Source organism: Aedes albopictus, chromosome 3 (assembly GCF_035046485.1).
Source record: "Aedes albopictus strain Foshan chromosome 3, AalbF5, whole genome shotgun sequence".
NCBI lineage: Eukaryota > Metazoa > Arthropoda > Insecta > Diptera > Culicidae > Aedes > Aedes albopictus.
The window spans coordinates 231,118,855-231,131,436 of record NC_085138.1 but is presented as its reverse complement, the minus strand read 5'-3'; the positions used below and the strand labels follow the sequence as shown (position 1 = coordinate 231,131,436).

The window sequence follows — 12,582 nt, the reverse complement described above, 5'->3', positions numbered from 1 at the left end:
AAATTACTGGAGGAACCCCTGAAGCAATTCCTGGCGGAATCCCTGAGGAAATTCCAGGAGAAATTCCTTGAGAAAGACTGGTGGATTCCCTGGAGAGATTCCTGGAGGAATCCCTGGAGAAATACTGCAGAAATTCCTGGCTACATCCCTGAAAAAAATCGTGGAGGAATTCCCGGAGAAATACTGGAGGAATCTCTGCAGAAATTACTGGAGGAACCACTGGAGAAATTCCTGGAGAAATACTGGAGGAATCCCTGGAGAAATTCCTGGAGGAATCCCTGGAGAAATTTCTGGAGGAATCCCTGGAGAAATTCCTGGAAGAATCCCTGGAGAAATACTGGAGGAACCCCTGGAAAAATTTCTGGAGGAACCACTGGAGAAATTCCTGGCGGAATCCCTGGAGGAATTCCTGGAGGAATTCCTGGAGAAATTCCTGGAGGAATCCCTGGAGAAATTTCTGGAGGAATCCCTGAAGAAATTCCTGGCGGAATCCCTGAGGAAATTCCAGGAGAAATTCCTGGAGAAAGACTGGTGGAATCCCTGGAGAAATTCCTGGAGGAATCCCTGGAGAAATGCCTGGAGGAATCCCTGGAGAAATTACTGAAGAAACCACTGGAGAAATTCCTGGCGGAATCCCTGGAGGAATTCCTGGAAGAATTCCTGGAGAAATTCCTGCAGGAATCCCTGGAGAAATTTCTGGAGGAATCCCTGGAGAAATTACTGGAGGAACTCCTGGAGAAATTCCTGGCGGAATCCCTGAGGAAATTCCTGGAGGAATTCTTGGAGAAATTCCTGGATTAAACCTTAGAGAAACACTGGAGGAATTCTGGGAGAAATTACTGGAGGAACCACAGGAGAAATTACTGGAGAAGCCCCTGGAGAAATTACTGGAGGAGCCCCTGGAGAAATTCCTGAAGGAATTTCCGGTGAAGTACTGGAGGAATCCCTGCAGAAATTTCTGGAGGAATCCCTGGAGAAATTCATGGCGGAATTCCTGAGGATATTCCTGGAGGAATTTCTGGAGAAATACTGGAGGAATACCTGGAGAAATTCCTGGAGGAATCCCTGGAGGAAACCCTATAGAAATTTCTGGAGTAACCCCTGGAGAAATTCCTGGTGGAATTCCCGGAGAAATTTCTGGAGGATCCCTGGAGAAATTCCTGGAGGAATCCCTGGAGAAATTACTGGAGAAATTACTGGATGAATCCCTGGAGAAATACTGGAGGAACCTCTGGGAAAATTCCTGGCGGAATCCCTGAAGAAATTCCTTGAGGAATCCCTGGAGGAATACTGGAGGAATCCCTGAAGAAATTACTGGAGGAATCCCTGTAGAAATTTCTGGAGGAATCCCTGGAGAAATTTCTGTAGGAATCCCTGGAGAAATTCCTGGCGGAATCCCTGAGGAACATTCCTGGAGAAATACCGGAGGAGTCCCTGGAGAAATTGCTGGAGGAATCCCTGGAGAAATTACTGGAGGAACCACTGGAGAAATTCCTGGCGGAATCCCTGAAGAAATTTCTGGAGGAACTCCTGGAGAAATTCTGGAGGAATCTCTGGAGAAATTCCTGGAGAAATTCCTGGAGTAATCCCTGGAGAAATACTGGAGAAACCCCAGGAGAAATTACTGGAGGAACCACTGGAGAAATTACTGGAGGAACCACTGGAGAAGTTCCTGGAGGAATTCCTGGAGAAATACTGGAGGCATCCCTGGAGAAATTTCTGGAGGAATCCCTGTAGAAATTTCTGGAGGAATCCCTGGAAAAATTTCTGGTGGAATCTCTGAAGAAATTCCTGGAGAAATGCTGGAGGAATCCCTGCAGAAATTTTTGGAGGAATCTCTGTAATAATTTCTGGAGGAATTTCTGGAGAAATTACTGGAGGAACCCCTGAAGAAATTCCTGGCGGAATCCCTGAAGAAATTCTTTGAGGAATTCCTGGGGAAATACTGGAGGAATCCCTGGAGAAATTACTAGATGAATCCCTGTAGAAATTTTTGGAGTAATCCCTGTAGAAATTCCTGGAGGAATCCCTGGAGAAATTCCTGGAGAAATTCCTGGAGAAATCCCTGTAGAAATTACTAGATTATTCCCTGGAGAAATTACTGGAATAACTTCTGGAGAAATTCCTGGCGGAATCCCTGAGGGAAATTCCTGGAGGAATTCCTGGAGAAATACTGGAGGAATTCCTGGAGAAATTTCTGGAGGAATCCCTGGAGAAATTCCTGGAGGAATCCCTGGAGAATTTCCTGGTGGAATCCCTGGAGAAATTACTGGTGGAACCACTGGAGAAATTCCTGGCGGAATCTCCGAAAAAATTTCTGGAGGAACTCCTGGAGAAATACTGGAGGAATCCCTGGAGAAGTTCCTGGAGGAATTCCTGGAGAAATTCCTGGAGGAATCCCTGGAGAAATTCTTGGAGAAATTACTGGAGAAATTCCTGGCGGAATCCCTGAAGAAATTTCTGGAGGAACTCCTGGAGAAATACTGGAGGAATCCCTGGAGAAATTACTGAAGGAACCACTGGAGAAATTCCTGGAGGAATCCCTGAAGAAATTCCTGGTGAAATACTGGAGGAATCCCTGAAGAAATTTCTGGTGAAATCCCTGGAGGAATTTGTGGAAGAACCCCTGGAGATATTCCTGGCGGAATCCCTGAGGAAATTCCTGGAGGAATTTCTGGAGAAATACTGAAGGAATCCCTGGAGAAATTCCTGGAGGAATCCCTGGAGAAATTACTGGATGAATCCCTGGAGAAATTACTGGAGGAACCTCTGGAGAAATTCCTGGCGGAATCCCTGAAGAAATTCCTTGAGGAACCCCTGGAGAAATTACTGGAGGAATCCCTGTAGAAATTTCTGTAGGAATCCCTGGAGAAATTCCTGGCGGAATCCCTGAGGGACATTCCTGGGGGAATTCCTGGAGAAATACCGGAGGAGTCCCTGGATAAATTCCTGGAGGAATCCCTGGAGAAATTACTGGAGGAACCACTGGAGAAATTCCTGGCGGAATCCCTGAAGAATTTTCTGGAGGAACTCCTGGAGAAATACTGGAGGAATCTCTGGAGAAATTCCTGGAGGAATTCCTGGAGAAATTCCTGGAGTAATCCCTGAAGAAATACTGGAGGAACCCCATAGAGAAATTACTGGAGGAACCACTCGAGAAATTCCTGGCGGAATCCCTAAAGAAATTCCTGGAGGAATTCCTGGAGAAATACTGGAGGCATCTTTGGAGAAATTTCTGGAGGAATCCCTGTAGAAATTCCTGGAGGAATCCCTGGAGAAATTACTGGATGAATCCCTGGAGAAATTACTGGAGGTACCTCTGGAGAAATTGCTGGCGGAATCCCTGAAGATATTCCTTGAGGAACCCCTGGAGAAATTACTGGAGGAATCCCTGTAGAAATTTCTGGAGAAATTTCTGTAGGAATCCCTGGAGAAATTCCTGGCGGAATCCCTAAAGAAATTCCTGGAGGAATTCCTGGAGAAATACTGGAGGCATCCCTGGAGAAATTTCTGGAGTAATCCCTGTAGAAATTTCTGGAGGAATCCCTGGAGAAGTTTCTGGCGGAATCCCTGAGGAAATTCCTGGAGAAATACTGGACGAATCCCTGGAGAAATTCTTGGAGGAATCCCTGTAGAAATTTCTGGAGGAATTTCTGGAGAAATTCCTGGAAGAAACCCTGGAAGTAGCCCAGGACAAATTCCTGGAGAAATCCTTGGAGCAATTCTTGAAGGAACCCTTGAGAAACGCTGACTTAACTGCCAGTATATTGCTGTAGCAATAATTTAATTATTTGCCAAAGAAACTTATATAAGGAACTACGAATAATTCCTCAAAACACTACCGCAGAAATTTCCTTAAAAATTGACAAAGAAATGCTCAAAGAAATGCCAAAGAAATTTCCCAAAAATAGGTTTGAGCGTAAAATGAGCATTTAGTTAAAATACCTAACATAAAATGAAAACCAAAAAAATATTTCGAGAATTTTTTAATAAACTTCTTAAAGAATCCAGAAACAAGTTTGCCGATAAATTTTAAATAAAATTATGTCCGAGTTGCCGAAGGAATTTTGTTTCTCAACGTCTACCATATTCATATTTATTATAGTACTAATAAGTACTGCAACAGACGACGAAAAGTACAAAACCTAACCACCCTGGGATGGTAACCCGGGTAAGCCAACACCGCTGTTTCCTGCTGCTGTCATCGCGGTGCGTCTGAGCCCGTTACGCCGGTACCCTTCTGCATCGCATCCGACTGCTACAGGCGCCCACCCGCCACCCCTTCTGCCGTATCATTGTTTGGTTCGCTCATCTTGCTGTCACAGGTTTGAACTGAATGGGATAATTATTATTACATTTTATTAAAGACACTTTACCAAAAAAGTTGGCATTCGTGTCCAAGAATGGGATAATGGGAGCGAAATGGGGAGACGAACTTTCCCAAATGTCTCATAAACGGCAAAGAATCCGCAATGCCGTTCGCCTACGAGGACCGATAATCGCAACCGTGTCCATCGTTCGATCGGAACGAAAACAAACCACCGATCACGGTAGGACACCCACACATTCTCAACATTTTTCCCAACCAATACAGATGCACGTTTTGCATGTATTGGTGACGTGAAAGTATGTGAACACCAATACATTCACAGCAACGTAGCAACAGATGACACCCACACATTGCAGCTTGTCAATGTGTGGTCAAAAATACTACTCGAATTTTTGTGCGCGCAGGCGCACCATCAAATAAGCGCGGAAAAGTGCTTCTACCGCCGACAAGCTACTTTTGCGCTTGCAGCGTGAGCGCTTCCTCCTAAAATATGCGCGCTTTGTTTTGGGTGTAGGAGTCGGGTTCGATTCCCGGTCGGTCCAGGAACTTTTCATAATAGAAAAATCCTCGACTTCCTTGGCATGCAAAATAACCATTGGCAGAGGAAGTTCTCCGGTAAAAATTGTGAAGGTACACATAAAACACTTACTGATAATTAGGCTTTATCATATTTGGGACGTTACAATACAACGCAGAAAAAAAGGCTGTCTAATTTACAATGGCCAAAGTAGACGACTGACTAAAACTGATGTATCAAAGCTATAACAAACCTCATATTTGTAATCCTGTCCGACACTCAGCTCCCAGACATCTCATGAAAAAATGAAAGCTTCTTAAGCTGATGAACTCAACTATAATCTCTACATGATTTCAAGCACTTGCACCAAGTAGTAGCTCGTTATTTTCGCTTCATCCACATTCTTATCACCCATGAACCGTAAAAAAAGAATATTCCTCTGATTCCACTTGAGCTTCCGAACGACCGGTGTCTGCACTCGGCATTGATAAATTGTGCTAATCTGTTAATATGAGATTTTCCTTCTTTTCTCTTCTCCCCCACACAGCTCCGAAAGCCCGTTTCCACGCTGTCGATTCCTGGATCGATGAAAACACCGTGCGCCGGTAATCGGGAAACAGTATCGGCTGCATGTACAGAAGAAGCCGGTATCGCGCTCGTGGGCGTACACTCAGAATATCCCAGGTAATTATCCCTGTCCGTGTCCGTGTGTCTGTGTGTACCCTCCCATAAACAGTGTTGTCCTTCCGTGTGAATCCCAAATGAACCTTCCAACCACCCCGACGACGAGGTGTCCGCGCCGCCCCTCCGCCCCCACAGTGGTTTCCGTCATTTTGGCGTGATGGTGCTTCTCCAGAAATCGCTCAGTGTGAAGAGGTGGCACGGCGCGGCAGAATACTAAAGTCTCTCGTGAAAAACCAAACCCAGAACCGATCACACAACCCACAACACATACTTTTCCCACTCAACCAAGGCGCAATAACAACATTAATGAATGTTATCATCAAGGTACATGGAGGAGCGAGGCCTGGGTGGCGGCGTCTGTAAAGGTCCCGGCTCGGTGCAAGGTGGTCCAGGTCAAAAGCACAAACCCAATGTCGGATACCGGCTCGGGCGGCGGAAAGCGCTGTTCGAGAAGCGAAAACGAATCAGTGATTACGCCCTCGTCATGGGTATGTTCGGAATTATTGTGATGGTGATAGAAAACGAATTAAGTAGCGCTGGTGTATATACTAAGGTGAGTCCATTTTTTTTCCTTTTTCTTCATTCGATAAAAAGCTTTATCCAATCACCTGGGGGAATGCCTGATATCCACAATACGTTACGGGTGGTTTGTAATAAAGCAAACGTGATATCCGATCGAAGCTCAAAGAGTGAATGATGATGGGTAATCTGTGTCAGATCGAAAAGTTGAATGCCTTAATTTTAATTTCATTTGTTTTGAATCAAACGTTACAAACCAAACATATTCTTATATTTTAGGGTATCGTGATTATTGGTTGTTTATACTCACAAAACGGATCATCAGCCAGAAAATATTTTTCCAAATTAAACTCTGAGCTTTTCCACCGAAAATGACGATTTTTTTTAATACATTTTTTACTTTTTTTATTTTTTTTTATTTAGGGCATTCATCATATGCATCATATGTTCATCATGCTCTACCAAAACATGGCCCTAAAGCTAATATTTTGGGTAAAGAAAACCTTTATAAAACTCATATTTTACGCGATTTGAAAAACAAAATTAGTGATCAAAAATCAGTGAGGGGAAACCACGCTGAAAGATTGAGCATTGACGAAGCTTCGGATTTGTATGCAAAAGGTCCTGGGTTCAATCCCTGCCCGTCTCTTTTAACCTTCTTTGTACTTCTTTTCCCGATCAGCCTTGATAGCTGTGTAGTAGCTACAAAGTACGCCGTACTCGTCAAAGGTTGTCGTTTTGGATCCCTGGACATCGGACGCTCTTTGGTCAGAACAATCCTTTAGAGAAATGTTTTAAATTGTTGAACACTGTTGAATCGTTTGATTTTGTAATAAGTAGAAATAGGTTTAAAGCTAGTATTAGGTAATAGGATAATTACTCAGTCTGTACAGCTACTGCTGAAGACATAGTCAAATAAATAAAAATAGTGTCGGTAGCGGTTGTCTCAATTGGCTAAGAATAAAACTACGGACCACCTGTTCCGGGGGTAAAAGTCCACTAAACAGGGAACCCCAATCCAAGGTGTCCGGCGACCCGTGCTGATGGATGAATGGTTGAGGGGGTTTAAAAACTGCTCGATCTTTAACGGAGCCCATAACGTAGGCAGATTGCCTTTATGTGTTGCGTTACGTCAAGATCTACCAAACTGAACACTAGTAACATCCGGTTTGTCAAGTTGGGGTAAAGTGTTTTGGTAATAAGGATTCATGGTACAAAGTCCTTGTTACTGGTGACAGTTTCTAAAATTACATTTATTATGCCTTGCTGATAGTTAAAGAATCGGACTTTGCCCACCCGAGACTACACTTGATGTTAGGAAAACAAACATGCTTTACGTATCTAACTGCATACTAACCTATCAAGGACTGTTAAGTTCTGGTAATTAAAGGACTCACGTGCATTCTTATTGTTAAACACATTCTTTAATTTGACAGAGTTTTGCAACTAGGGTTTTTCTTTGTTGTCCAGGGTCTAAACTAGAAGCAAGACATGGATGGGGCTAGAGTTCCGATGCATGGATAAATATCAGTCCCACCGTTTTGTTTTTCTCAGAATTCAAATAGATTGTGTTTGATTAGGGGCGCTCTTTATCTGGGATTTCAATTTCTATGATAACGGGACCTTTTCATCGCAATCGATTTCTTGCACCTCTGGTATAACATAACAGGAACTGTACAGAACTTGAGGCTTCATTGCCTCTCAATGACAATGGAGTAGTACGACATGCACTAAATACTAAGGATACGGGTAATGCCACAAAAGATCTAAATACTGGTCGCAGTGACTCACTCGAACAGAAAAAAAAAACTACTTTGTAGCTCACTATATACATTCTCCTCTTCTCTACATATTAGAGTGGGTCAACGTTGTATGGAGAAACTTTAAATTTGATCGTATCAATCCGGAACAAAGTTTTTTTAATCTATATTAGCGTCCAAAACAACTGTGCAAAATTTGGTAGCGATTGGTTGCGTCCCCGTATTCCGCATTGGATTGAAATATGTATGGAAGTTAGTACTTTTTCGCATTTTACTTATAACTTGAATTCTTTTGTCCAATACTATGTAATCAATGACGTTAAAGTATAGCCTAGGATATGCCAAAAAACTTTGCCAAAGACCGCAAAGTTATTCGATGCTAGTGAAAAAAGTTATTCGCCTGGTAACTTGGGCCAAAAATTGAGATTTTATTATTAATGTTATTCCTTTACATGTTAAATGTTAAGCACCACCGGGCAATCTGTACGTTATAACTTTTTTCACAAGTGTCGGATCACTTTACGGTCTTCGGCAAAGTTTTTCGGCATATTCTAGGCTATACTTTAACGTCATTAGTTAGATCGGTTTAGACGAAAAATTTCAATTTATGAGAAAAATGCAAAAAAGCACATTTTCCCATACTAAATTCCATACAAATTTCAATCGCAATGCGGAAGCAACCAATCGCTCCCAAATTTTGCACAGTTGTTTTGGACGCAAAAAGGAATCGAAAAAGCTTTTTTCCGAAAAATGGACTTTGTTGACCCAGTCTACTACATATACAACTCATAGCCATCGCTAGAACAGAAACGGGTTGACAAGCCATATCGCTTCCTTCCAACTTTCACAACCCAGTATCAATCTATCATATAAAGCCTACGAGTTATTCCACCAAGCTAACATAATCGCATAATCTAATAATATGTAAAAAACACACTAATCTTTCACGTTACACCTGGTATCCACGCACAATGTGTGAACCCATTGCCAACTCCGACATCCGCATGAATGTGTACAGGCGCAGAGGTATATTCGCTCTGCTGTGGATGCAAATGATTGCAATCATCACTTCCTTTCCCCTCACCACCTTGAACTCCAAACTGACATCATAGGCGCCATTGTAGTAGAAGATCACCAACACTAATACACTGAAGATGCCAGCTAGTCCCCGGCTGATATCTCATTGGTTCCTTATGTGAGTGTATCTGGTCTGGCAATACTGGAGTAGCATACACGGGCGGTCAATCAAGCTCAAGCTCGAGCTCTCAAGTGAAACCGTCTTTGTATTGTGGATTTAGCACTAAATTGGTGTCGGAAATAACTTCATTGACTTCCGCTGCCATATTTATGAGTTAAACATAGTCGGTTGAAAGGATGATGAATAACTGCATTCTTATTTCCTTGTGGATCTGACACAGTCACCAATCGGAGTCTAGGTCTACTCTATGCTTTATGTTATTGGTAATAGCGGACTAATTTCAGCAATTTATAGTAAAATGAATAGTATTGAAAAGCCGCTTGCTTTCTGCTATCCCGTGTCACAGCGATTCAAGGTTTTGGTCGAAAAGCTACAAATAAAAAGTGAACCTGATTCTATTTGAAAATGTCCTCACAGCGATGTCTACATAGTTATCACTGTAACATGGCGCGGTCTCGGGGTGGCGAGAATCACACTTTCGCCACAGTCTTAACACTTGCGAATTTTCCATCGACCACGCTTTTAACGATCATATTAAATCTTCATAGTTGTGTCTTTCGCAGCCAGAGATTTACGCATCGTTTTTCTTTGCATTTGACATTTTAGACTAGCGCATTCTGTTGACGAATTTGCACAACGCAGTTTTTTTTTTTTTTTAAGCATTTCCACCAAATACGGTAGTTGGAAGAGGGCAATGGATTTTCACGAAAGTTGTTTAGGTATTACGTCTGTTTGTCTGTTCTTTCGCTTTATATGTGAATGGTTATGGATCCAATTCCCAGCCACGCCACCAACAGCTTTTCGACACGCCGACATAAATCGTCGATGACACTGACCCTGCTCTGAGCACAAGCTCGAACGTACTCCGATAAATGCATGACCGACATGCGGCATACTACTGATTGGGACTAATCACCGTGGAGTTTTACTATTTTCTGTTGGTTGACTCTTTTCGGTGACATAAGACTACCCCACGTAACAATTCCATTGCTGATTGGTTTTGTTTCATTTTTATTAGGGTTTTATTACAGCAATAATCAAAACTCACGGTTTTATTATTACTTTTATGAAAACTATTGATAAAATGTTTTATAGTATACTTGAAGATACCCATACAACCAGATTTGAAGAGTAAACAAAATTCTTCAATATGTAATCCTTCTGGCTTTCAATATGACCACAATAAAACTGTTCAAATACTCAACAGATGGCGATCCGTTCGATTGGTATCAGCGTCTTTTGATGGCAAAGCAGAAACTATGGCACTACTAAGTTTATTGCGGTCATTATAAAAGTAAACTTGTTTTTGTTTTATTTTCGCTAATTATGGTCATCGCCATATTGAAGAATTAGATAACGTGAATGGAAAAAAAATAATAATTTTGTTCAAATAAGCAATGAATTGATAATGTGTCCGCATTTCCATAGCATGTTCACATAAAAAACACTCTAAGCTGAGTTTCCTTGTAATAAAAGATAATTCTTCTAGAAGTTCCTCGGGGATTCCTTTATGAATACCTTGAAACTCCTCCTTGAGTTCCTAGAGAATTCCTCTTTGAGTTCCTCGGAAAATACTCCAGGAATTCATCAGGAATTTCTGCAGAAGATTCTCGGGCTTACGTTCAGGAGCTCCTCGGATATTCCTCAATGAGTTCCTTCGAAATTTCTCAAGGAATTTCACGGAAATTCCTCCTTTCGCAAATCCCCAAGAAGTTTCTTGGGAATTCCTTCTGGAGTTCCTCGAGAATCCAATCAGCATTCTCTCGAGAATTCTTCCAGGAGATCCACGGAAAATCCTCCAGGAGTTTATTAGGAATGCATCTGGATGTTCTCTATGAATATTCCCAGGAAATCTTCAAAAAATCTCAGACTCCTGGAGTAATTTCCGGGAATTATCCACAAAAACAGCTAGAAAAAAATAAATTAATTCTTGTGGGGCTCCTGGAGGGATTCCCGTGGAACTCTTGAATGAGTTTCCGAGATACTCCCGGAGGTATTTACAGATAACGTCTGGATGAATTCCTTGTGAAATCCTAAAAAACTTCCGGAAGAATTCCCGGGAAATTAATTCCTAGTGGAAATCCCAAAAAAAACTTAAGGAAAAATTGCCGGGAAACTTTTGGAGGAATTCCTGAGGAGCCCTTAGTGGAATTCGTGAGGAACTCTTGGAGGAGTTCTCGAAGAACACCTGGAAGAATTCCCGAAGATCTACTGGAGAATTTTGTAAGGATTATCTGGATGAATTTCTGAGGAAGTCCTAGTGCAAATTCCCCGAGAAGCTCCTGGAGGCATACCCGAGAACCTTCTGGAAGAGTTCTCTCGGAACTGTTGAAGGAATTCCCGAAAAACTGCTGACGGAATTCTCGACAAACTCATGGTGGATACTCGAGAAAGTCCTGGAATTTCTCGAAGAGCTCCTGGAGGTGTAACCGAAAAACTCCTGGAAGTATTTTCAACGAACACCTGGAGTAATACCCACGGAACTCTTGTAGAAATCATCGATGAAAGCAATCCTGGAGGAATTCCCGATGAATTTCTGGAAGAACTCCCTAGCAACACCAGAAGGAATTTCCGGGGAGCTGTCGGAGGAATTTCCGAAAAATTTCTGAAAGTAGAACCGATGAACTACTAATGGAATTTACGAAAAACTCCTTGGAATTACCGATTAACTTCAGTAGAAATTCTGAAGAATTCATGGAATAATCCCCGAGGAACTCCTGTGAAAATTCCTGGGGAACTACTAGCGGAATTTACGTAGAACTCCTGGAGGAATTCCCGAGAGCTTTCTGAAGAAGTTTCCGAGGAACTCCTGGAATAATTCCCGAAGATCTCTTGTAAAAAAAAATCCCGAGGAACACCTAACGGAATTTACGAAGAATTCCCGGAGGATTTCCCAAAAATTTCTAATGGTGTTCTTACAGGAATCTTTCGGGAATTATTATAAGAATCCCTTCAGATATGTCCATAAGAATTTTCCTGAGCATTCGTCCTTTAGTACCTCCATTTTTTTGTTTGTATCCTTCCAGAGACTCCTGCTGGTTTCATCCAGAAATTCTTACAGGTACGCAGGACTTTCCCAGAAACTTGTCTAGAGATGTATGCAGAAATGTCTGTTTGGATTGCTCTAATAATTTTACCTAGAATTACTCCGTGAATTTGTTCAGCATATTATATAGAGATTTTCCTAGGAAATCTATCTGAACTTCGTCTCAGGTTTCCTTCAGGAATTTATGCTGGAATACTTCCAGAAGTTCTACCGATAATTCAGCCAGGTATTTACCGATGATTCTCCCATCACTGAAATTTCGGAAATTATTCAAACAATTCATCCAGGAACTCTTCAGTGGTGTAGTTGCCGGCTTAGAATAGCACTACGGACCACCTGTTTCGGAGGTAAAAGTTCACCAAACAGGTAACCAAACAGGTAACCCTAAACCTAAGGTGTCAGGCGACCCGTGTGGTGAGGGATGAATGATTGAGGGGGTTTTAAATATGCTCGATCTTTGACGGAGCCCGTAGCGTGGATAGATCACCTTTTTGGGTTCTGTGTTTGTCAGATCTTTCGCCGCAGAAC

The 12,582-nt window shown here is 42.2% G+C and overlaps 1 protein-coding gene across 11 annotated transcripts in view; it reads left to right on the top strand.

Moving 5' to 3' along the window:
• LOC109399236 (small conductance calcium-activated potassium channel protein) overlaps positions 1–12,582 on the top strand; it is an 807,467-nt gene that overhangs the window by 636,525 nt on the left and 158,360 nt on the right. For all 11 annotated transcript variants that reach the window (XM_062859436.1, XM_062859434.1, XM_062859433.1 and 8 more), the window contains 2 exons: positions 5,395–5,531; positions 5,856–6,084. In XM_062859436.1, coding sequence (XP_062715420.1) covers positions 5,395–5,531; positions 5,856–6,084 — 366 coding nt within the window. The remainder of the gene's footprint in view (positions 1–5,394; positions 5,532–5,855; positions 6,085–12,582) is intronic.